We start from the raw sequence: 23,406 nt of genomic DNA on the forward strand, positions 1-23,406 counted from the left end.
GGGTGAACTCTTAATTTCCTTTGTTTAACCCATGATGCCTAGGCAGAGGACGTACATAGTTGAATAGTAATGTTGATGTTACTAATTGATCTGTCAGCATCGTTACAATCTAATTCACTTTCGAATTCTTGAAACTTTTATTACTCTCTCTAAATTTAGCTGTAGGAGAAATCCAGCTGGGACAGTAAATTGTGAGGCACAAACTTGGAGAATGGTAGGAAGGTCCTAAATTTCTTTGGAATGTGTCTTAGTCGATTTCTGCTTCTATGACAAAATACTACAGACTGGGTAGTTTATAGATAAGAGAAATCTATTTCTCACCATCCTGGAGGCTGGGAAGTCCGAGATCATGGCATCAGCAGATCTGATGTTTGGTGAGAACTTGCATCTTCTTGGTGCATCCTCACATGGGTGAAATGAATGATTTCTGTGTCCTCATATGGCAGAGGACATAGAAGGACAAAAGAGAGAAACATGTACCTCTTTCATAAGGTCACTAATCCAATTTATGAGGCTCTGCCCTTAGGAGTCAATCATCTTTAAAGTCCCCACCTCTTCATACTATCACATTGGTAATTAAGTTGCAACACAAAAATGTTGAAAATACACTGACCTTCTAACCACAGCAGAGGTTTTGCAGTGGTTTCCAGGGAGATCTGGATTGCAATACTGCCTTTGCTGGCAATTACCTCTATAATAATTGACAAGTTCCGTATCACTGACAGTATCCCAAATTTTAATTTTCAAATGAAATAACCAATTTATCATTTTCATATACAAGATGCCAAACTAGGTCACTTAAATTAAAAGAAAAATAAGACACTATCCCTAAGCTAAAGGAGCTTGAAGTGTAATCAATGTTTAACTATATCCATCAATAATCACCATCAAGTAAGCTAATAGCATTGATATTAGCTCTTAATTAACTAGTGAAAAGTTCTTGAGAACAGAGGGAAGAGAGTGATTTGCCTAAAAGGAGAGTTAATAAAGGCTTTACAGAGATGTTATGTACTAGTTCTGGATTCTTTTCTGACAGAGAAAAATGTGTGGTGGTAACACATTCTATGCAATGGGAATAGCACCTATAAATCCACAATGGTAAGAAACTGCCTGGGCTAATCAGGGACTGCATGTTGTTTGGAATTGTTTGAACCATACGTATGAAGGGGAAAGATCAGAAATAGGGCCACAGGAACTCAGTGAGTTTCCTGCATCTTGATGAGAAGTTCAGACATTTTCTTTTAGATCATTAGTTTTCAAATGGTATTTCTTGGAGTCTTAATGATCTTTGGAGGATCTCCAGGGCCGCTGATAATTCAAGGATGTGAGCCAGGGCAAAAGGAAGTTAGAAGTGAAACTGATAGGGATGTAAGTTTTTACTTAAACCATTTTCTCTTTTACTTGTCTTTATTTTGGGCATCTGCATAAAAATTGAGTTTCACCACCAATCTTATTCTTAAAAGTATAAAGGATAAAAAGTTCTATTATAAAATATGAGGAATAATAGATGGAGCCCACACATGAATGAGATTGGAAATGTCCTACAGAAAGTGGCTGGGAAGGCAGCAATGGATTCTACAGAAACTGAAATGGTATTAAAACAAAGAGGTTGCTGGGCATGGTGGCGCACGTCTGTAATCCCAGCACTTTAGGAGGCCAAGGCGTGTGGATTAACTGAGGTCAAGGGTTCAAGACCAGTCTGGCCAACATGATGAAACCCCGTCTCTACTAAAAATACAAAAATATTAGCCGGGCGTAGTGGCATGAGCTTGTAATCCCAGCTACTCGCGAGGCTGAGGCAGGGCAATTGCTTGAACCAGGGAGATGGAGGTTGCAGTGAGCTGACATCGATCACACCACTGCACTCCTACAAGAGAACTTTGACTGACATTATCCTGAAACATCAGAGTTCCTAATAATTTTAGTCATCTAAAGAGAAAGAGTCATGGGCTTTATCTTACTCTGAGTGACGGAGTGAAACTCCATCTCAGAAAACACAACAACAACAACAACAACAACAAAAACCCAAAGGAGTTGGGATGAATACTCACTCTTCTCTGACGTGGTCTACTCTGTGCTCAGAGACTCAAAGTGATTTTCAGCATTTGTTTTTCCTCTTTTTGGCCATTTTCACATGCCATTGACTCTTCCCCACTGCTGTTAATGTCATTGTCTCTGCAGTGCGGCTGTCTAATTGTTACAACTGGAAAGCCCTTCAAAGAGAGGTCGGTACTCTGGCTGATTCTTATCCACCGGCCTACTTTGGCTTACTCTCTAGGGAACTCTAGGTCTTGCAACATTGCTATGAAAAAGTTGCCAGGATTCTTCCTTATAGAGCCCCTTTTAGTACAGGTTTCTGTGGCTCTAACTGAATCTCCAGCCTGCATATAGAAAGCGATCATGTAATTGATCCTGTAGAGATCCCTTTGGGGTCTCAAAATCTCTGCTTGGTATTTTCCTAGTTCTTACTCTAGGAACATTTGAATGCTCATACATTTGAATGCTAAACATTTTGGCACATATTTGAAGGAATACAACTTTACAGAATGAGTCATCAATCATTATTACATAATTACTACTTAACTATAGCAATGTCTTGCAAAAACTCTAAAAGCATCCACAGACTGCCTGGATCTAAACTTAGTCTTCACTATTTGCTAGCTGAGTAATTTCGGTCAAAGTCCATGACTTTTGACACTTTTGGCATTCTTGGAAATGTATATGAGATAATCTATCTAACATACTTTGTACAATGCCCAGTACAATTTGATGTTCAGTAAAAATTAGCTACTTTATTATTTTCAGATTCTCACATCATTATTATTTCCTTAACCCAACAATTCGCATTGTTTGGCCTTTTGAGTATAATGGTTTTCTGCTCATATTTTTCCCTTGCATATTCATGAGGAAAAGGTTTCATGAAGTCTGTAACACAGAAACTTAATTCTTATTCATTGCCAGCAACCTTGCCTTAAACAATGCTTCATGGCCTACACAGCTAGTTTTCTGTTTGATGACATTCCATATGCACGTATGCTTAGTGTGTTAAGACTACCTTTTACACTTCAGTTAAAATTAGGAGGCAAACCACAAAGTTTTATACAATATCACAAATTATGACAGTGAGAGAAGCATACTGGGCTATGCTATAAAAGCTCTGAATAAAAGTCATATCAAGGGTTGTTGATAAGCATTGCAGTGACATTTAGGAAACTGGAATTCTATCTGAACTTTAAGTTTTCTGATTTACATAAAGAGTGGACTTAAGATACTTAACAACTGTAAGTGCTGATCCAGTCACAGGCCAATGAGAAGAAGAAAACAGAGATCAAAACATATGTTGGCGTGTACTATGTGCAGGGTGCTCTATGATAGTGAATATTCATTCAATTATTATGTCAATTCTGTGAGGTATTTCTTATTCCAAGTTTACCCATCTGACAAATAGATCTGAGGCAAAGAGTGAAAATAAAGAGTGAAGATAATTCAGAGTTAAAAATAACTTTCATAGAAAAAATAATAGAATTAAAATTTAAAAACTCACCCAAGAATGAGTTCCAAATTTATATAATCACATTAAATTAGATTGCAAATAAACTGGATATTGCATCAATAAAGTTGTATTACTTTTATCTACACATGATAAAAGTAGACAAGCACCCGGCACAGCATTTACAATATAGTCACTCAGTGAGTGTTGAAAGAATGAATGAACCCATGACTAACTCTATTGAACTGGGTACTTTTTTGTTATCTTGCTATTTTAGGTGAACAGATGGATAAAGAAGGAATTGGCAGGAAGGCAAGTTAGAGTCTCAAGATTACTGAAAATCTCAGTAACAAGCTAAGGCCAAAGAGGGAGGAAAGAAGAACCATTTTATGCCTAGATCCATTTGTTCTTGATTATTGGAATGCAGCCATGGTTTTATTTCCAAGGCACAAATGTGTGTATGTAAAAGCTGAATCCAATTTGAATAAGGTTTTTAATAAGGTGCTAGCATAAGGCATTATCCAGGCTCAGCATTCAGCCACAGCTTCTGACTCTCTATTTATCAGATCAAAGTGATTTTTAATATTTATTTCATGGAACAAAACACCTTCGTTATGAACTTATAGAAGCATGTGAGCTACAAATGATTAGAATTTCTGACTTTTCAGCATTAGTTGGTATTGAATGCCACTCTTTAGTCCCTAATAAGGTTAGATAAATTTCAGAAAAAGATTGCTAGAGATCAAGGAGCAACAGATATCAATAAACTTTAACAATCAGTGTATAAATGTTGCTATGATCTGAATGTTGATGTTCCTTGCCCCAAATTCATATGTTAAAATCCTAACCTACAACATGATGATATTAGGAGATGGGGCCTTTAGAAAGTGAATAGGTAGGGAACAAAGCCCTCATGAATAGGATTAGGGTCCTTATAAGAAGCTGGAGAGAGCTTGCTTGCCTCTTCTCCCATGTGAGGTAAGAGGAAGAAGATGGCATTCTATGAGGAAGCGAACTGCTGGACTTTGGTCTTGGGCTTTCCAGCCTCCTGACTGTGAGAAATAAATTTCTGTTAATTATAAGCCCCCTGGTCTAGGGTATTTTGCTGTAGCCTCACAAACAGACTAAGACAAATGTTTAACTTGAAAAAAGAAAATAACCTACTCTGAGACTCAGACTTAAGAGTGACAAAGTAAGAAATAGATGGACTTTTTAGATGGCAGCATGAACAAATAAATAAATAAGTGGATAAATAAATAAAATCCTGCTTTTTAATTCCAGTTCCATCATTTCCTAGTTGTGTGATATTGAATACGTCATTTGTTACTAATTTTTCCCACTCCAAGATGGGAATGGTAATACCAACATCAAAATATCATTGCAGGAATTAAATAAATTAAAATATAGTTAAAGCACTTACAATAAATGCATGTTACAGAAAATAATGGTGGTTGTTATTTCTATTTTTCTAATTATTATAAAAATTTTGTCCACTTACTATTATCCACTGCTTTGTGGATCAAGTATAAGCACTTATTCTGGGAGTAGAGTGTCATGTTGATTTATAATTAAATACAGCTAACTTTCAACTACCTTGGGATTGAGATACAAGTTCCAGGTTTGGAGGACTTTTTGATTCTCATTCTATTCCAGAAAGCCTCTTTAAAAAGGTTAATTTCTCCTTTATATTCCACAGAAAGGTAGTCAGATAACAGAGATGACATCTGTTTCAATGTCAAACTAATCCTTTATTAATTAATTACCTAATTAATTTTAAAAATAAGGTTATTTTTGAGCAGTTATATTAATAGATTCACAGTAAAATTGAGCAGAAAGCACAGATTTCCCATATAGTACTTGCCTGTACACATGCATAACTTCTTCCATTATCAACATCCCATACTAGAGTAGCACATTTGTTATAATTGATAAACCTACATTGATATGGCTTTATCACTGAAAGTCCAACATTTACATTACAGTTCACTGTTCGTGTTGCACCTTCTATGAGTTTTGGCATTAGAGTTCACTCTTCGGTTCTACCTTCTATAAGTTTTTAGGACAGTGTCCTAAAAATCCTCTGTATTTGGCCTATTTGTCCCTCCTTCTCTCTAGCCCCTGGCAATCATTGATCTTTTCATTGTCTACACAGTTCTGCCTTTTCCAGAATGTCATGTAGTTGGAATGATGTAGAATAGAGCTTTTTCAGAATAATATCCCATTGTCAACATGTACTACAATTTATCCAGTCACCTACTGAAGGACAGACTTGTTGCTTCCAAGTATTGGAAATTAAGAATAAAGCTGTTGTATAAACATCATCTGCAGGTTTTTGTGTGGACATGTTTTCAACTCCTTTGGGTAAATACCAAGGAGTGTGATTGATTGCTGGATTGCATGGTAAGAGTACATTTAGTTTTGAAAGAAATTGCCAAGCTGTCTTTCTATGTTGCTGCACCAGTTTTCATTCCCACCAGCAATGAATGAGAGTTCCTGAAATTGCTTCACATTCTCATTAGCATTGGTGTTAACCAGTGTTTTGGATATTGGTCATTCTAGTCGGTTGTAGTGGTAGTCAATTGCCATTTAATTATTTGCAATTCTCTAATGATATACAGTGTTAAGCATCTTTTCATGTGCTTATTTGACATCTGTGTTTCTTCCTTGGTGAGTTGGTTGTTCAGGTCTTTTTCCCCTTTTTAAATCATGTTGTTTGTTTTCTTATTGTGGAATTTTAGGAGTTTTTTTGTATATTTTGGATAATAGTTCTTTACCAAATGTCTTTTGCAAATATTTTCTACTAGTGTGTGGCCTGTCTTCTCATTCTCTTAATCTTTTGTTGAGTTTTCATAGCTCTAGTAGTGTTGGCAGAGGTAAAACACTGGTACTATGAACCCAGGAGTATATTAAGCAGAATGAACTTTAATTTTGAGATCGTTTTCACAAATTCATTTAAAATATCAATTTATTTTAGGAATTGCCTCTCTCCTAAAAGAAAATCTGCTAAACATTTTGATGAAGAGGATAATCTAGTCAGCTGTATTCTGGCTCAATTAAGTTTATGACCATTCATAAAATATTTATTTTATGAAAGACATTCTATTTAGCCATTTAGGATTTAAATCTTCTTAGTCATGTACATGAATAAAACTTGATTGGGTATAGAATTGTTGGATCACAAATTTTTCTTTCAGTACTCTTCAGAGTTTAAAACTTCCCTTCTTGAATTTAGCATTAATGAAAATCATGCAATTAAACATACTATTGCATCATTTTTATCTGCCTAGATGAAGGGATATTTATCCCTTAAATAACAGCAGAAGACAAGATGTAGGATGGATTTAGACATTAATCTCTTCCATTGATTTTGCTTTGTGAATGGTAAGAAATTTTAATCAGTAGACTAGGATATTTTGATTTTGATAGTTGCTACTTTTTCACTTGTTCTGTTTTTTCTCTTCAGGAATGTTCATCATATCTATATCTTTTTATTCTCTACCCCATCATAATTCTCATAGTTTTCTTCTTTGTTTTTGCCTCAATGTGATATGCATCACTGACTTGGATTTCTAGATGCCATTTTGTTTTTTACCATCACTGTAAGTTTTACTTCTTGATATTTCATTGTTTTATTTTCCTCTTTAAGTTTTCTCCTTCCCATCTCTGCCTGCTTCTCTTTCTTTTAATCTTTTATCTGTTAGTTTGGAGACTAAGTCTACTTTAAATGTTTTCCAAAATTTTGTTTGTTTTTAAATAATATATACTTTAAAACTATGTCTTTTCTTTTGCATAGTTGAGACCACACTTCCTTAACATATTGCTAGTCTATTATTTGCAGACCTATGCACAATTATGTCCATTTAAAAATTCTTATCAGAAAGACCTAGGCTTATCCAGTATTTGGAAATAGGGTAAATAGAATGCTCTAGAGCCCTTCACTATCAATTTAAGTTCAAGCAGAGTCCATCTCTCCATGCCCATCTTTGAATCTTGTATCTGCATAGAGGCACATTTCTGAGCCATATCACCAGTGTAGACCAGTCTCTCTACTCAGGATCTAAACCATACCAGAAAATTCCATGAAGACTCTTTTTCATCTCTCTACATGTGCAATGTCATAAACCATTTCAGACAAGACTGGGCAGGGTGGTGTGCCCGTAGAACTCACAAACCACTTTAAAGTAAATAATGAGTTCTAAATGGCAGGTATAAGATGCTAAATGTTGTTGTTGGATCAGTTATTTAACCTATTGAAATCCCAATTTTCTTCTTTCTAAAATGGGGATAATAATTTTTATGCTAGTGGCTGGTTAAGTGATTTAAGTGAGTTCATATTTGTAAAGCATTTATCCCAGAGTCTGGTACAGAATATGCACTCAAAATTAATTCACTTTTTATCACACATATTATTCTACAATATTTAGCTTTGCAACTTACAGAAAGATCATGGATTTCAATACACTTTCCCTGTTGAATTTTGTAATTATAAAAATACATAATATACATCATATCTTGTTAGATATAACTATAATGAACATTCTTGCTGCATCTATTTCACATGATATGCTACCACTGATGGAAAAGCGGAGAATGCAAATGATATTGCTACAATAAAATCAGAGAGTACAGAATCGAGTTAAAATACATCAAGTTATTCAGAAGAACTTAAAAACATATTTTAATATGTTAGTTGCAGATCATGATTTTACATATAAATTAAGGACAAGAAAAATTGTGCCTGGATCCATATTCAGTGAAAAAGTCCACTGCATAGATCAGGTCTGATGTAGTGTATTTCACATCCAAGATGACATATAAAAGTATTTTAAAGTCCCATTATTTGTTAAGCTGTAAGTCATAGATACATTTACTCTGCAGTGAAATAAATGTGTTTTTAAAGGCATGTTGAGTTACTTCATAGTGTTGGTTGATTTGGCAGTATGACTAAATATGTTTGTGTATCATCCCAATTTTATGGGCTAAGTCTGCCCATAAATTTAAACTTCAATGACTTTCCTAGAGATTTAATACACTTCTTTGCTAGAGCAGATACTTGGAGAATACATAATGAAAGTCCACACTCTAGTTTCTCATAACTATGTGAAGAGCACTGTGCTAGACCACTTTTATTACGTTCTATGGCAAAAAATCATGGGGGAAGTAAGGCTTATAATGTATTTTTAATTCAATTTCAGTTGTAATTTCAACCTACCTGATACATATCAGCAAAAAGTGTAGGACGGCTGTCTCTTCAAATACAAAATAGTTAAAACTAACATATGAAATAAATAAAAGGAGGACTATTTTGATGACCTCTGAGTAGACAATTACAGAATCCTTTTCTGCTTGCCTCACCCAGGAAGCCCAGAGAGAGCTATGCAGAGGAGTTGAAATACAAACTCGGCCGGGCGCGGTGGCTCAAGCCTGTAATCCCAGCACTTTGGGAGGCCGAGACGGGCGGATCATGAGGTCAGGAGATCGAGACCATCCTGGCTAATATGGTGAAACCCCATCTCTACTAAAAAATACAAAAAACTAGCCGGGCGAGGTGGCGGGTGCCTGTAGTCCTAGCTACTCGGGAGGCTGAGGCAGGAGAATGGCGTAAACCCGGGGGGCGGAGCTTGCAGTGAGCTGAGATCCGGCCACTGCACTCCAGTCTGGGTGACAGAGCGAGACTCCGTCTCAAAAAAAAAAAAAACAAAACAAAACAAAAAAAACCAAACTCGTGTTTCCTAATTGAAAATCAGGCAAAGAAAATTACAGAATGCCATTTCCTGCTATGATTCCATGTCTCTGGAGTAATTTCAACTAACATTTATTCAATATCTATTAAAAACATAATTTACTTACTCTCTAATAACACAAACTCTTTTATCTTTTTTCTTCTTATAAAAAAACTCATAAAAAGATCATATGTCACTGGTAGACATTAAAATATATTAGTCTTATTTATTTCTTTAGGTAGTTTCTAAAGTTTTCCAATTTTACTGTTGGTGATTTGATTTCTTCTTTTAAGGCAATTCATGCTAGTTTAATTCATTTAGTAATTCTCACAATTTTTTAACCCATTAAACCATTGGGCAGACATTTACTTTTCATTACCAAATTTTCCTTATTCTTTCTAGCACAAAAAACTTAAAAGAAGATTCAATTTAGTTATGATGACCTGATGAATTGCAACCCAGGGCTGAAATATATGTGCTGCTTGATGCATCAGCTCCAAAAGGTACCAATTATGTTATAAACTATATACAAGCAGAAATGGTAACTTGGCAGTCTCATTTTGCTGTTTTTGTTTGTTTGTTTGTTACTGGTAATACTGCCTCTCTGGAAGGCAGGGAGCCCTCTCTAAGCTGTCTCCATAGAATTTGTAATGCATATTCTCTTTTTGTTTGAGCATGTAGTGAGCCACTCAGATGTCCTTTGGCATGGCTTAATTCTTTTTTCAAAACAACAACAACAAAAACAAACAAACAAATAAAAAACAGATAAATATAGGGTTTAACATAAGTAGAATATCTCAATGAAAAGAATTTCTTACACTAATTGAATGCCAGTATTCAATTGGGAGATATGATATCCCTTGAGCTTTAGAGTCAATATGAGAAGAGGGATGGAGGAGGACTTCAAACACAATGATGTGGAGGACAGTGATTCTAAGGTAACCTGCAGTGGTGATGGTATCAGTAATGAACGAAGAATAGCAACTGTAGCTATCTAGAGGAAGCATTTCAAAAAGTCACAGTGAAGAAAAGAACATGCATTTGTATTCTAAGTAACAAAGCTAGGTGAGAGGTAAGAGTCAAAAAATGAGATTGTCATTCAAATCCTTGACTGTCTAAATTATGAGTATCCTATGATGAAAGATGACTAACATGAGTCTATATTAACACACAATTATATGCATCCCAATTTATCATATTCCCCATGAATATAAAGATCCCTAAAAAATCTTAGCAAATATAATTCAGCAAAGTATATAAAAAATATATACCATTGGCGGGCTTGGTGGCTCACACCTGTAATCCCAGCACTTTGGGAGGTCGAGGCAGGCGGATCACTAGAGGTCAGGAGTTAGAGACCAGTCTGGCCAACATAGTGAAACCCCGTCTCTACTGAAAATACAAAAATTTGCCGGGCATAGTCCCAGCTACTCGGGAGGCTGAGGCAGGAGAATGGCGTGAACACGGGAGTCAGAGATTGTAGTGAGCCGAGATCGCGCCTCTGCACTCCAGCCTGGGCGACAAAGCGAGACTCTGTCTCAAAAAAAAAAAGAAAAAAAAAAATTAGCCAGGTGTGATGGTGTAATCCCAGCTACTTGGGAGGCTGAGGCAGGAGAATTGCTTGAACCTGGAAGGCAGAGATGCAGTGAGCTGAGATCACACCATTGCACTCCAGCCTGAGTGACAAGAGTGAGACTCTGTCACACACACACACACAAAACATATATATATATATGTATGTGTATGTGTGTGTGTGTGTATTAGCTAAATAGAGTTTATTCCAGGGATGCAAGTCTGGAGTAATATTTGAAAATTTATCAGTGCAATTCACTATATTAATGTCTAAGAGGAAAATATTACTACTGACCTGATGCATGATAATTATATATGATCATATCAATGAATGCAGAAAAAAGACCTGAGAAAATTTATCACTCATTCATTTAATTATGACCTGATGAAAAAACTTAATGACAATATCGCGATATAATCATAATTATAATACGACTGTATTTGCAAATGACTGTTATCCAGAAAATGTAAATAACTTACTCATCTTAAGAGTAAAATTTAAATAATGCAATTAAAAAATGGAAAGAAGACATGACCTGACAATTTATTGAAGAGGATATATAGATATCAAATAAGCAAATGTAAAGGTGTTGGACATCGTTAGAAAAGTGAAAACTCAAACCACTGAATTCTCACTACACACATATCAGTTTGACTAAAATAAAGAATAGTGACAGAAACAAATGATGGTCAGGATCTGGAGAAAGTAGATCACTCATGCATTGCTGGTAGGAATGTAAATGGTACAGCTCCTCTGGAAAACAGTTGGCAATTTCTTAATAAACATACAACTACTATATATGACTTAGCAATTATGCTCTTGGGAATTTATCCCAGGAAATTAAAACTTATGTTCATGCAAAAACCTGCATGCATATGTCTAGCTTTATGCAACCCAGATGTCATTTCAGCAGGTGAAAATTTGAAAACACAGTAGTATATCCATATGGAATACTTACTCAGCAGAAAAAGGAAGAAACAAACTATTCGATACACTCAACAAATTGGATGAGTCTCCAAAGAATTATGATGAGTGAAAAGTGCCAATATCGAAAGGTTACATATTGCATGAGTCCATTTATATAACTTTCTTAAAATGACAATATACAGGAATGAAAACGTATTAGTGACTTTCAGGGGTTAATAATGGGAAAAGGGGTGTGGTGGGGAAGTGGTTGTGATTATAAAAAGGTGACTGGAAGAATACTTGTGGTGATGAGATTGTTCTGTATCTTGACTACATTAGTATCAATGTCAGTATCCTGGTTGTGATATTATACTACAATTTTGCAAGATGTTACCACTGTGAGAAACTAGACATAGGATATATAGTATCTCTCTCTATGATTTATTACAACTTCATGTAAATGTGTAATCACTTTCAAATGAAAAACTTAATTTTAAAAAGCTTACCAGTTACTAGTTGCATGCCAGGAATATATTTTATGCATATTTTATTTATTTTAAAAACTATTTTGGCATTAAAATTTTTATATAGCTTGGAAAACTTTAGAGCCCTTACATAAATTAGAAACTTTGAAACTGTGCTTGTGAAAATATTCCTCCTCCTTTTTTCACCCACCAAGAAAATGTGATGGTAGCTTGAGAATGGACTACAGACAATATCCCAATTTTGTATTCTTTTGTTTTATGTATAAAATATAAAAGTAAGGTGTTGTAAACCAACTTAAGATAGTTTGGCCTTCACAACACTTATGTTACTTTGGCAGATAATGACAAACTCCCAAAGATGTTTAAAGAAAGGATTACCTTCTTCCATCGAACCTCATTCCAGGTATAAGAGCAAGGTGCAAGAGCAAATTCATCGATCACTAAGCCATTTAATACACAAATTGCATCAATCACAAAGCTATTTAATACACATTTTATTGGTAAGCAAACATTCAACCTGGTCACTCAACCTGTTCTGTGAGTTCAATGAAGTCTTAACACACACACTTTCTCTCTCCCTTTCTCTCTCTCTGTCTTCCTTTTTAGGTCGTCTGATGATGGATTATATAGAATTGTTCAATTGGGGCAAACCCAATAACATTCTACAGGCAGGATTTTAAATTCCTTAATTGGTAATCATGCTATTAGAAAGTCTCCTAAACCAGTGTTGGTCACAGACCCAATTAGGGATCAAACCTCCTTAAAAATCCAGATTACAGACCTCACTGTTTGTACTCCTTAAAAGTCCAGATTGCAGACTTCACTGTTTTAAAAAATAATATGTTTACTAAAGACTTTGTAGCATCTCCATACTATCTTAATCTACCTATCTTGAATATTCTTAATTTTACTAATGCATTTTTAATTTCAGTATGTCAATTAGCCAAATGTCAGTTGCAGATCAAGAGACATATAGAAGAATTTATAATTGCTGCTTCTGAAAGGTCATATATTACAGATCTTTTTCCATAGGATGCTTATTAATGTCAACAAATATAAAGGAAGGAGAAATGATAGTCCTAACATGCAAATATGTACTTATATTAAATTCCATATTGTAATGAGGACAAGGATCTACATGAGATGTTCCAGAAAATAGCATTTTATTGATGTCAATAGAAAAGAGTATATTTTTTATTCAAAGTATGAATTATTAAGAGGAACAAAAAGGGTAGAGAAGGAATTGGAATGCATGAAGTCAGAAATCGGTGATTCAGATTTGGTGCTGGGAGAAGAGTCCTTTCAAAACAAAGAGATTCTTAAATACAGTGACAAAGACAAAGAATTCAGAATATTGGGACTGAGGAAAAACAGGAAACAAAAGGTTAAGAATAGTAGATTTAAGGCTGTACAAAGTCACAGCAAACTTTCTAAAGCAAGAGTCCAGAGGGACAGCCACTTGAGGGATGGTGGATGTAACTACAAAGATAGTCCTTATTTATAGGTGCTGAAAAAAGGTAAATCTAGCACTTGAAGAAAACATCCAGTCTGAGACTAGAAAGGTACAAAATAATGATGCTGGCCTTGTACCAGGCGTTGGAAGCAATAAGGCCTCTTGGAAAAAAAGACTGTAATTCTGAGACTCAAATATTAGCAATTTAATGGGTAAATAAGAAAACGAGCCTTCTGGAAGAGTGCATGTAATTAACATCATCTGTACATGATCAGTTTTCTTAAACTTTGCCCATTTCTATTTAGTTCAGTAACACACCAAAGTTGCTAAGTAATATTCCTTTGAACCAGATGATATTACATGTGTGAAAAAGTTGACTTGGGATACTTAGCTCAACAGATGTGGTTTTGGCAGTGTAATCTTTTCTACTTTTATAATGAGGTGATGATAATAAAAAGTTCACCTTAGACTCACCAGGATGAAACATGACATTTTTGTCTTATAATGTGGCTTCCTGAATGTTGCTTGTATGAAGTATTATGACACTAAATCTTTGAACATGTTTTTGTTGCACTGACAATAAACAGGGAAGATATGTTCTTCTATTGTCTTAGTCAGTTTGTACTTCTATAAAAATACCACAGAATGGGTAATTTATAAAGGACAGAAATTTATGTATCTCAGAGCTGGAGGCCATGAGTTTAAAATAAAGGCACTAGTTGGTTTGGTGTCTGATGAGGGCCTGGTCTCCGCTTCTAGGATGGTGTCTTATTGCTGCATCCTCTGGAGGGGTGGAATGCTGTGTCCTCACTGGCTGAAGAGACAGAAGGGGTGGAAAACAGTGAACTCCATCCATCAAGCCCTTTTATAAGAGCAACTTATTCCATTCATGAGGGCAGACCAGCGTCTCAATACTGTTGCTTTGGGGATTAAGTTTCAGTATGAATTTTTCAGGGAACAAATACATTCCAATTATAGCACCTATTTTTATGAGTATGCTCTCAGTCTACCTGGAGCTTTCAGGCAACCAGCTCTAACTTGACACCCAAAGCATTTGTCCTATTGACTTGAGCAGGAGGAGATCTCTAAATACCGTGGAGTCACTTGCAGTCCAGATAAATATGCCTTCCCTGGACCTGCATTGGAGTTAAGTGCTTGGCCTGCTGCTGCTTTTAATTTTAGTTGTGCTGTACACCTCTACCATGAGGAATCTTGGAATCTCATGTTTCTCTAGGTTCTCTAGCTCAGCCAGCAGCTAGTATAGTTATGGACAGCAGCCATTTGGTATCTATTTAATTGAAGTAGACACAGATATTTCCCCTTAAAAAGACTTCTAGAAAGTTGCACATAGGTCTGCTAGATGTCATCCCTATGTCAGGCCTGGACAGCTTGCCTAAACATTCAAAGGAAAGATATGAATGACAACATTTAACTAGGCCTCTGTTTAGTTCAGGGAGTATCCCTTTAGGTCTTTATCTTTTTACATAGTTTTAGGTAGGTTAGAGAAGCATCTCCAAAAACTGTCAGAAAAAAATACTGGTTTAAATAATGTGCTAATAGACATTATGCAAAAAGTGTTCCATTGTTGAATAACTGGAAAATTCTAGATAAAACAACTTTACTGAAAGATTGTCAGAAACTGAGATTGTGAACCTCAAAGAAGAGACTATTCTATATGTGCCACCTGTTACATACTTGAATGGTGGGAGAGGCTCATAGGACTATATGAGGAACACAGTTTGAGAAAATCAAAGTAAGAATATTGTTCTAATGATGCCATGATATATGTTGGATTTTTCTTTTGTATGGTTACAGATCCTCTAATCTTGGCAAGCAATAATGTTAGGGCATGCCATTGTTAAGAATAGCAGTTTGATCATCAAATAATCTATCTCAAATAATGTTGAACAAAATTAAATTCCAACATTGTAAGTCATGCTTCCAATCTTCATGAAGCACATATTCTAATAAGAGAAAGATACAAACAAATTATAGTATAAGATGATAGTGATATTTGAATAATAAGATGGCTAAAAGAATGGAGTAACTATTTGTATCTGGAACAACTATGAAAACATTTTGGAAGGCTGCAAGAGGGAGTGGATTTTGTGGAATAATAAATATTCAGTTTTGAACATGTTATGCCTGAAGATGCTCATATCATTCAAGTGGAGATGTAGAGAAGACAGAGGTATTAATGGGTCTGTAGTTCAGAGAAGTCTCAGGTACAGAATAAATTAGAAAGCACTTATATGGCTTTAAAGCCTTCGGACTGAATGAGATTATCAATAGAGCAGGTGCATTCCAAAAAGGGATATGTCCGAGTACTGTAGCTCTTCAGTATTGAGCAGTTAAGGAAATGAGGCAAGAGCAAAGGAGAATGTGAAGGAGCAGCTGGCGACATTGCTGTAAAACTGAGACAACATCACATGTTAGGAGTCAATCAAAAAAGAAATATTTATGATTATTTACCCAGCTGTGCATTCTAATCCAACTGTATTTGGCAACTTCTGCCAATATTACTCATGTTAACCATAGGTACCTGTATCTGTTCCTAATCTGGAGGTCAGAATGGAGTTCTTATAATTCTCAGTTATCTTCAGAGATAGCAGATAAAGCAACACAAGTGCTTTATCTGCTATCTCTGCTGCAATTACTTGTCTGCCACAATCACTTATTCTTTTCCAAAATCCTAAAAGTTTTGAAAACCAAAAAGAGATTTGCCATTCACTTGGTAACAACTTCATCTGTCCTTTACTCTTTTGGCAGCAAAGACTGTTTGAAATTATATAAGACAATTTATAATCTTCATTTCCTGCTTAAAGGAGATGGTGATATTTTGCTTCCAAAAATATTTCTGGATTTGATTTGGGCATTGCTATCTTAGACCGTTCAGCAGGTACCATGTATCTTTAATGTATGAACCTTATTATTTTTTACAAACCCGAAAATTTTGCATTCTGAATGACATCTCGTTTCAGGGGTATTAGAAAAGTAATTGCCATTTTCTATAAAACTATTCTAGCTCTGTGTACATTTCATATAAAACAATCTAGTCTTCCTGGAAATACATTAAGATTATAATAGGATACTGGGTAATAAAATAATTCTATCCCCACCCTCACCTGGATTTAATCTATTTTCTCTAGGTAGAATAATTTTATATTTGTAAACCCAGAAAAAAAATTTCTTAACTTACAAGAATATCTCCTGAATTTCCTGGCTCCCAGAAGATCATTTGGAAAAAAAATCAAATCTTATCCATAATTTGTGTGAAGTTATGTTTGATCAACTTTCTGCATTATTTTTTCAATAGATATTTTGAATCTACTCTATGCATAACACTATATTAGAACTGGAGAGAAAAAGATTTTCCTGATCCCAATCTGGATGTCTTAATTTACACTTCCTCCTCCATGGGTGTAGTAAAAAATATAGGACTCTTAAGAGAAAATCCTGACAGATGAGTAAGACTTTTGGAAGCAGGTTCATCGGTGCAACAGTATAGGGCTTATGGGCACTATGTCTGTGTAAATGTAGGGCATTTCTTGGTCACAAATGGCCCAAACCTGCTCTATACCCTCCTGTTAAGATGGAGGGTGCCCATGATTTGTTACTTGAATGAATGAATACTTTTTTATTTTAAAAAGTCTATTTGGGGAAGAAATTGTGTTTAAATTATTTAGTATTATATATATATGAAGACATTTGTCAAGAGTCTTTGCCCATAATGCTGATTGAAAGTATTAAATGATGCATGGTTATGAAAATGCCAGAAAATTAAAGCCTGGAGACTTGTATTCTCATTTCAACCTTGTCACTAACACTGTGAACTAGAGCACTCTCATTCGAAATGTCATCCTTTACAAAACAAGAATAAAACCATTCCTTGCTTCTGCACAAAGTAATTAGAAAACGTACACGATAAGATACAAATAAAAGGAGTGAAAGTATAAAACAATGAAAAAATAAATTCACAAAACAATTTTTATTAGACTTAAGCAAGAATTTGGATGGATGTTTGATGTATTTCTATATTCTTTTTTTTTAAAATTAATTAATTAATTAATTATACTTTAAGTTCTAGGGTACATGTGCATAACGTTTATATCATGTATAACTCCCCAATGCAATCCCTCCCTCCTCCCCCCTCCCCATGATAGGCCCCAGTGTGTGATGTTCCCCTTCCCGAGTCCAAGTGATCTCATTGTTCAGTTCCCACCTATGAGTGAGAACATGCGGTGTTTGGTTTTCTCTTCTTGTGATAGTTTGCTAAGAATGATGGTTTCCAGCTGCATCCATGTCCCTATAAAGGACGCAAACTCATCCTTTTTGATGGCTGCATAGTATTCCATGGTGTATATGTGCCACATTTTCTTAATCCAGTCTGTCACAGATGGACATTTGGGTTGATTCCAAGTCTTTGCTATTGTGAATAGTGCCACAAGAAACATACGTGTGCATGTGTCTTTGTAGTAGAGTAATTTATAATCCTTTGGGTATATACCCAGTAGTGGGATGGCTGGGTCATATGGTACATCTAGTTCTAGATCCTTGAGGAATCGCCATACTGTTTTCCATAATGGTTGAACTAGTTTACAATCCCACCAACAGTGTAAAAGTGTTCCTATTTCTCCACATCCTCTCCAACATCTATTGTTTCCTGACTTCTTAATGATTGCCATTCTAACTGGTGTGAGATGGTATCTCATTGTGGTTTTGATTTGCATTTCTCTGATGGCGAGTGATGACGAGCATTTTTTCATGTGTCTGTTGGCTGTATGGATGTCTTCTTTTGAGAAATGTCTGTTCATATCCTTTCCCCACTTTTTGATGGGGTTGTTTGTTTTTTTCTTGTATATTTGTTTGAGTTCTTTGTAGATTCTGGATATTAGCCCTTTGTCAGATGAGTAGGTTGCAAAAATTTTCTCCCATTCTGTAGGTTGCCTGTTCACTCTGATGGTAGTTTCTTTTGCTGTGCAAAAGCTCTTTAGTTTAATTAGATCCCATTCCAAACCCACATCTCTGGGTTGACCAGGATCCACAGAAGTTCCCATCATGAGAAAGGGGGTAGGTGACAAGAAGAAGTGCCAGGATGAGCTCACCAGAAGATAAACACCAGGTCCTCCTTCTTGCTCTCCTTGGTCTCATAGGTTGCGTCATAGAGGGCATAGCGGCAGTCCTTGTCTGGCAGCATCTTGACAAAGGTGGCATAGGGGTCGTCGACAGTCTGGCCCACATCACCCACCAAGATCTCCTTGCCCTCCTCCAGGATGATGTTCTTCTTGTCCTCACTGAGGCAGAAGAGCACCGCCTTCTTGCACTTCTTCACCTCCTCTGGCGTTGAAGACTTACGCACCTTCATGTCGTTGAACACCTTGATGACACCATCAGAGACAGCCACACCGGAGGCCATGTTTCCGGAAACGAAAAGGAGCGGGCACCGAGAGCCGCAGAAGACAAGAGCGCTGCAGACGCTGCCGGGACCCGACTGAACCTCTATATTCTTTTAATGCATGAATTCTAATATAAACAAAAGGCCTTGCTTATAGAAGGCTAGACACAAAGCTAAAAAGCTTTTTCCCCGGATGCATAGCAGAACACTAGACCACTGGAGACGACAGTCTAGAGGTCATATCTCTTTTGATGGAGATGGCAGCAGCCTGGGCAATGCATTGACACCACACAGCAAAGCAGGAAAGACAGCAGAGGGTTGACAAGAGCAGTGATCCTGGAGAAAAGGACTGCAGTGCAGCAGGAGGCAGCTCTGATTCTGTGAGACATTCTCAATACCCCATCTCTAACCCAGCAATTTTAAGAGAAAAAATGGTTTTACCTAGGATCTTCTACTGGGAAAGTTTAAAGTCTCTTCATTTAATTAATTTATCTAAGTATCACTGAGGATTCTCAGGAGTATTTGGGATAAAGAACATCAGAAGTGAGGGGAATCTTTCAGTCAAATTGAGTTTTAGATTGTAAATTCACAGAGTTGTACTCAACAATTGGCAGAGTCTGTGACACCCCAGTTATACTGTAATCCATAATAAATTGATAAGCAATTTTGGATTCTAATCATTTATACATGCATTTTCTCCCTTTCTTTTATGAAAATAATGTTCTTATGTGTTTTTCATTTACATTTCTAACAATTGTAAACTCAATGGCAAGGAACATGGATGTATTTAACTTTCCATCCAAATTACTCATAATAATGCTGACTCATCATATAATTAAATATTTTTTTCTGGTAGATAAGACAACGAATCAATTAGTTCTGTATTTGAAATGAGAAACAAGTGACTTTAATGAACTCTTTTGTGTGTAAAAAAACACTGACCTAGTTATCACATGGCTGTGATAAACTCTTAGGATTTTGGTTGTTTGTTTACTAATTATGTGACCTTTAGCAATTCCTTAACTTCTAGATCATCTTCAATTGTCCATGTATAGTAACAAAAATGCAAGCTGGACTAGATATTTTCTAAAATTTCTTTATACCATGAACATTATTTGTTTGTATTTTAAAACCAACTAAGCCTCTGTTAAGATGGATGTGTGTTTGTGTTTATGTGTACATGTATGATATTGATATGATAAAATGAATAGTACAGGAAAAAAATCTCCAACCAAATGCTGGGATGTTAGTCTAATCAAAAACCAAATTTCTTACTAGTGCTGTCTCCCTTTTAAGTCTCTGTTTTGGTTGTTTTCAAGATAGCATTGGGTGTTTTCATGGTGGTAGAAAGAATCCTGGAACCATATTTAAGTCTCTTTGGTTGAATGACTTTGGTCTCTACTGCCAACATTGGTGATCCCTCAATTAGCTTTGGAGACTTCCTTGCTTTGACACTGTACTTACTCAGCCCATTGGTTTATTATGTCATTTATTTATTTATTTATTTATTTATTTATTTATTAGCTCTGTAGCCCAGGCTGGAGTGCAGTGGCCCTATCTCAGCTCACTGTAAGCTCCGCCTCCTGGGTTTACACCATTCTCCTGCCTCAGCCTCCCGAGTAGCCGGGACTACAGACTCCCACCACCTCGCCCGGCTAGGCCGGGCACGGTGACTCAAGCCTGTAATCCCAGCACTTTGGGAGGCTGAGACGGACGGGATCACAAGGTCAGGAGATGGAGACCATCCTGGCTAACACGGTGAAACCCCGTCTCTACTAAAAAAAGAAAATATTATGTCATTTCTAAATGTATCATTAGGCATATGAGAATGCATTACATCATATGTAGGTTGTAGGGAATCTAGGACACTCTCTCAGTCACTGTGAATCTAACACAGGATGGGCACCAGGGGGAATGTGGCATCATGCTGAGTAAATAAGTTTTCCAAAGGTTTAGCAACTTTCCCAGGATATGGGAAACAAGGCAAGGAGCAAGCCTGGAGGCTTTTTTTTTTTAATTTATTTATTTTTATTTTTTTTCACCTCAAAACACACATGCATTAATTTTTTACATTAAACCTATTTGACTATTTCTACCATTCTCTCCCATCAGGCTGACCACCAGGTGAGGTTGACACCAGGGACACCCACATCTGACCTTTTGTTGTGGCATTTTTTACTCTTCTTTTCAACAGTAGAAGAGCTTTCAATCATGAATTCGTGTTTCATAGAATCTTCATTTACATTATCTTCCTTATCCATCCATATAAATATATAAATTAGTCGAAAACGGAATAGCGTTGAAAGTAAAAAGAAGGGCAAATGCTAAACTGAATGAATGACTGAACAAAATTTTGACTGAAATCAAGGCTGTCCTTGTCAACACACTACCTATGATGAGACTGTATGATTAAAGTAAAATATGTTTGACTAGATATATTAAAGAGGAACTTTTGGAGTTTAGAACACTTCTTTCTTAAGAAAGCATGACTTCAAAAATATTGTTTTGCTTGTTTTGCTAGAGACTCTATGAGGTCAGCTTTCAGGCACCACTATGCACACTATGCAATGATGACTTCAGTCTGGGCAGGAGCCATGTTTCCCTGAAGCAACACTGGCCTTTGGTGGTACTGATTGGGTGCCAGTGGGGGTGATATATGAGACTGCCATCATAGAAATATCAAAGGGCCTTCACCTGATACTTTAGGATATTTTTCCTTTACATATAGTAAGAGTCTAGGGTAAAAGGCAAGATTTAAAAGTAAATTGTATCAATTTTATGGACTGAGAGATTGACCTGTATTATATCTTTCTTTTTCTACTTCATTTACAATTTATGTTACAACTTTATCATAATCATTTTGAAACTTTAAAAAATGAGAATGATGCATGTAATTGCACATTTACAGTGAGTTAACTGTGCTCTAAGTAAAGATGAAACCTTAATACTAGAGGCAGTGTACTAAAATATTTTACTTATGCAAAATGAGGGGTTCTGTTATTTTAATATTAAAGAAAGTAGATGGCCAAATTGTTCATTGCTAACCCATGCTATATTCTGAATTCATGTTTTTGAGAAGTGCATTACCAAGAAGTTTTATTTTCTTTCTAATATTAGCAGTCAGAACAATCTGGAATGTAGAATTGTAAAGAACACAATTATTTTTCAATTGCTTACATGAAAAGCCTCTAGAGCTCCCAATAGAAGGAAATACCATAGGTCATTTTAACAATACTATTTATAGCTATCTAGGTGAGCAATTCACCAGAGGATGTGACAAAACATTTTAGTTTTCATTATGTAATTTTCTCATTTGCAAGGTTATGTCATTAGTTTCTAGCTGTATGTAGACAGTGTAGGAAGAATATAAACAGGTTGAAATGAGTGGACTCTAAATTCTGAAGTGTCTAAAATGTACTTTAGAATGGGTGAATGGCAAAGACAGAGGGAAGTGGAGGTCAAATGAATAATTAAATAGGGCTCTGATGGTTAACAATATCTAGGTTATTACAATTTTGTTAAGTATTTGGAGTTGAGGAGGATTAAAAAACATTAATGGAAAAATCAAAAGGTACAATAAAAAGCAGTTCAAAGCCCAAGGCAGAATTGTTTATTTTTTTAGAGCAAGCAAATTGGACTTTCAAAAGGTCAAAATGATTTTAAATTAGGAAAAAAAACCAAATGTTCAAGGAAGAAAATATGAAGCGACCAGTCATCTGGAAGTTATCCTGACAAGCAAAAGATAGGAATATCCAGCTTCCATTTGGACATCTACCAGAAGGGGTACAAGTTTTGTATAACGAACATGCATGGTTACTCATTTAAACACGCTAAGGCTAAGAAAACCCAGAGAAACAAAAATGTTTGGGATGAGATTGTGGGTTGGGGTAAGTTAAAAACTTCGGCTGGGTGCGGTGGCTCACACCTGTAATCCCAGCACTTTGTGAGGCCAAGGTGGGTGGATCACAGGGTCAGGAGTTCAAGACCAGCCTAGCCAAGATGGTGAAACCCCATCTCTATTAAAAATACAAAAAATTAGCTGGGCGCGGTGGCAGGCACCTGTAATCCCAGCTACTTGGGAGACTGAGCCAGGAGAATTGCTTGAACTCGGAGGGTGGAGGTTGCAGTGAACCGGGATCATGCCACTGCACTCCAGCCTGGGTGACAGAGACTCCATCTCAAAAAAAAAAGAAAAACAAATTTTTTTTTCACGGGTTGAAATGGAAGAAAGCTTTGGCAAAAGCAAATACAAAATTAGATTCTTAATTGCCAGCTTCCTCTATCAAATTCAGGAAAAGATAGATTACACCACTAACATAAAAAACAGGCACAAGATGCACACACAAAAAACATCATCCACTCAGAAATGAAGCATTTTCAT

General features: G+C 36.1%; 1 protein-coding gene across 1 annotated transcript; it reads right to left on the reverse strand.

Annotated features, from left to right (window-relative positions):
* Positions 1-18,640: 18,640 nt before the first annotated feature.
* Positions 18,641-19,132, reverse strand: LOC117085258 (cofilin-1-like). The gene has a single exon (XM_033213946.1). It carries the CDS (start codon positions 19,044-19,046, stop codon positions 18,732-18,734), a length of 315 nt encoding a protein of 104 aa, XP_033069837.1. The 5' UTR covers positions 19,047-19,132; the 3' UTR covers positions 18,641-18,731.
* Positions 19,133-23,406: the final 4,274 nt, after the last annotated feature.

The sequence above is a fragment of the Trachypithecus francoisi genome, unplaced genomic scaffold (assembly GCF_009764315.1).
Source record: "Trachypithecus francoisi isolate TF-2019V2 unplaced genomic scaffold, Tfra_2.0 Lachesis_group1, whole genome shotgun sequence".
In the NCBI taxonomy this organism is placed as follows: domain Eukaryota; kingdom Metazoa; phylum Chordata; class Mammalia; order Primates; family Cercopithecidae; genus Trachypithecus; species Trachypithecus francoisi.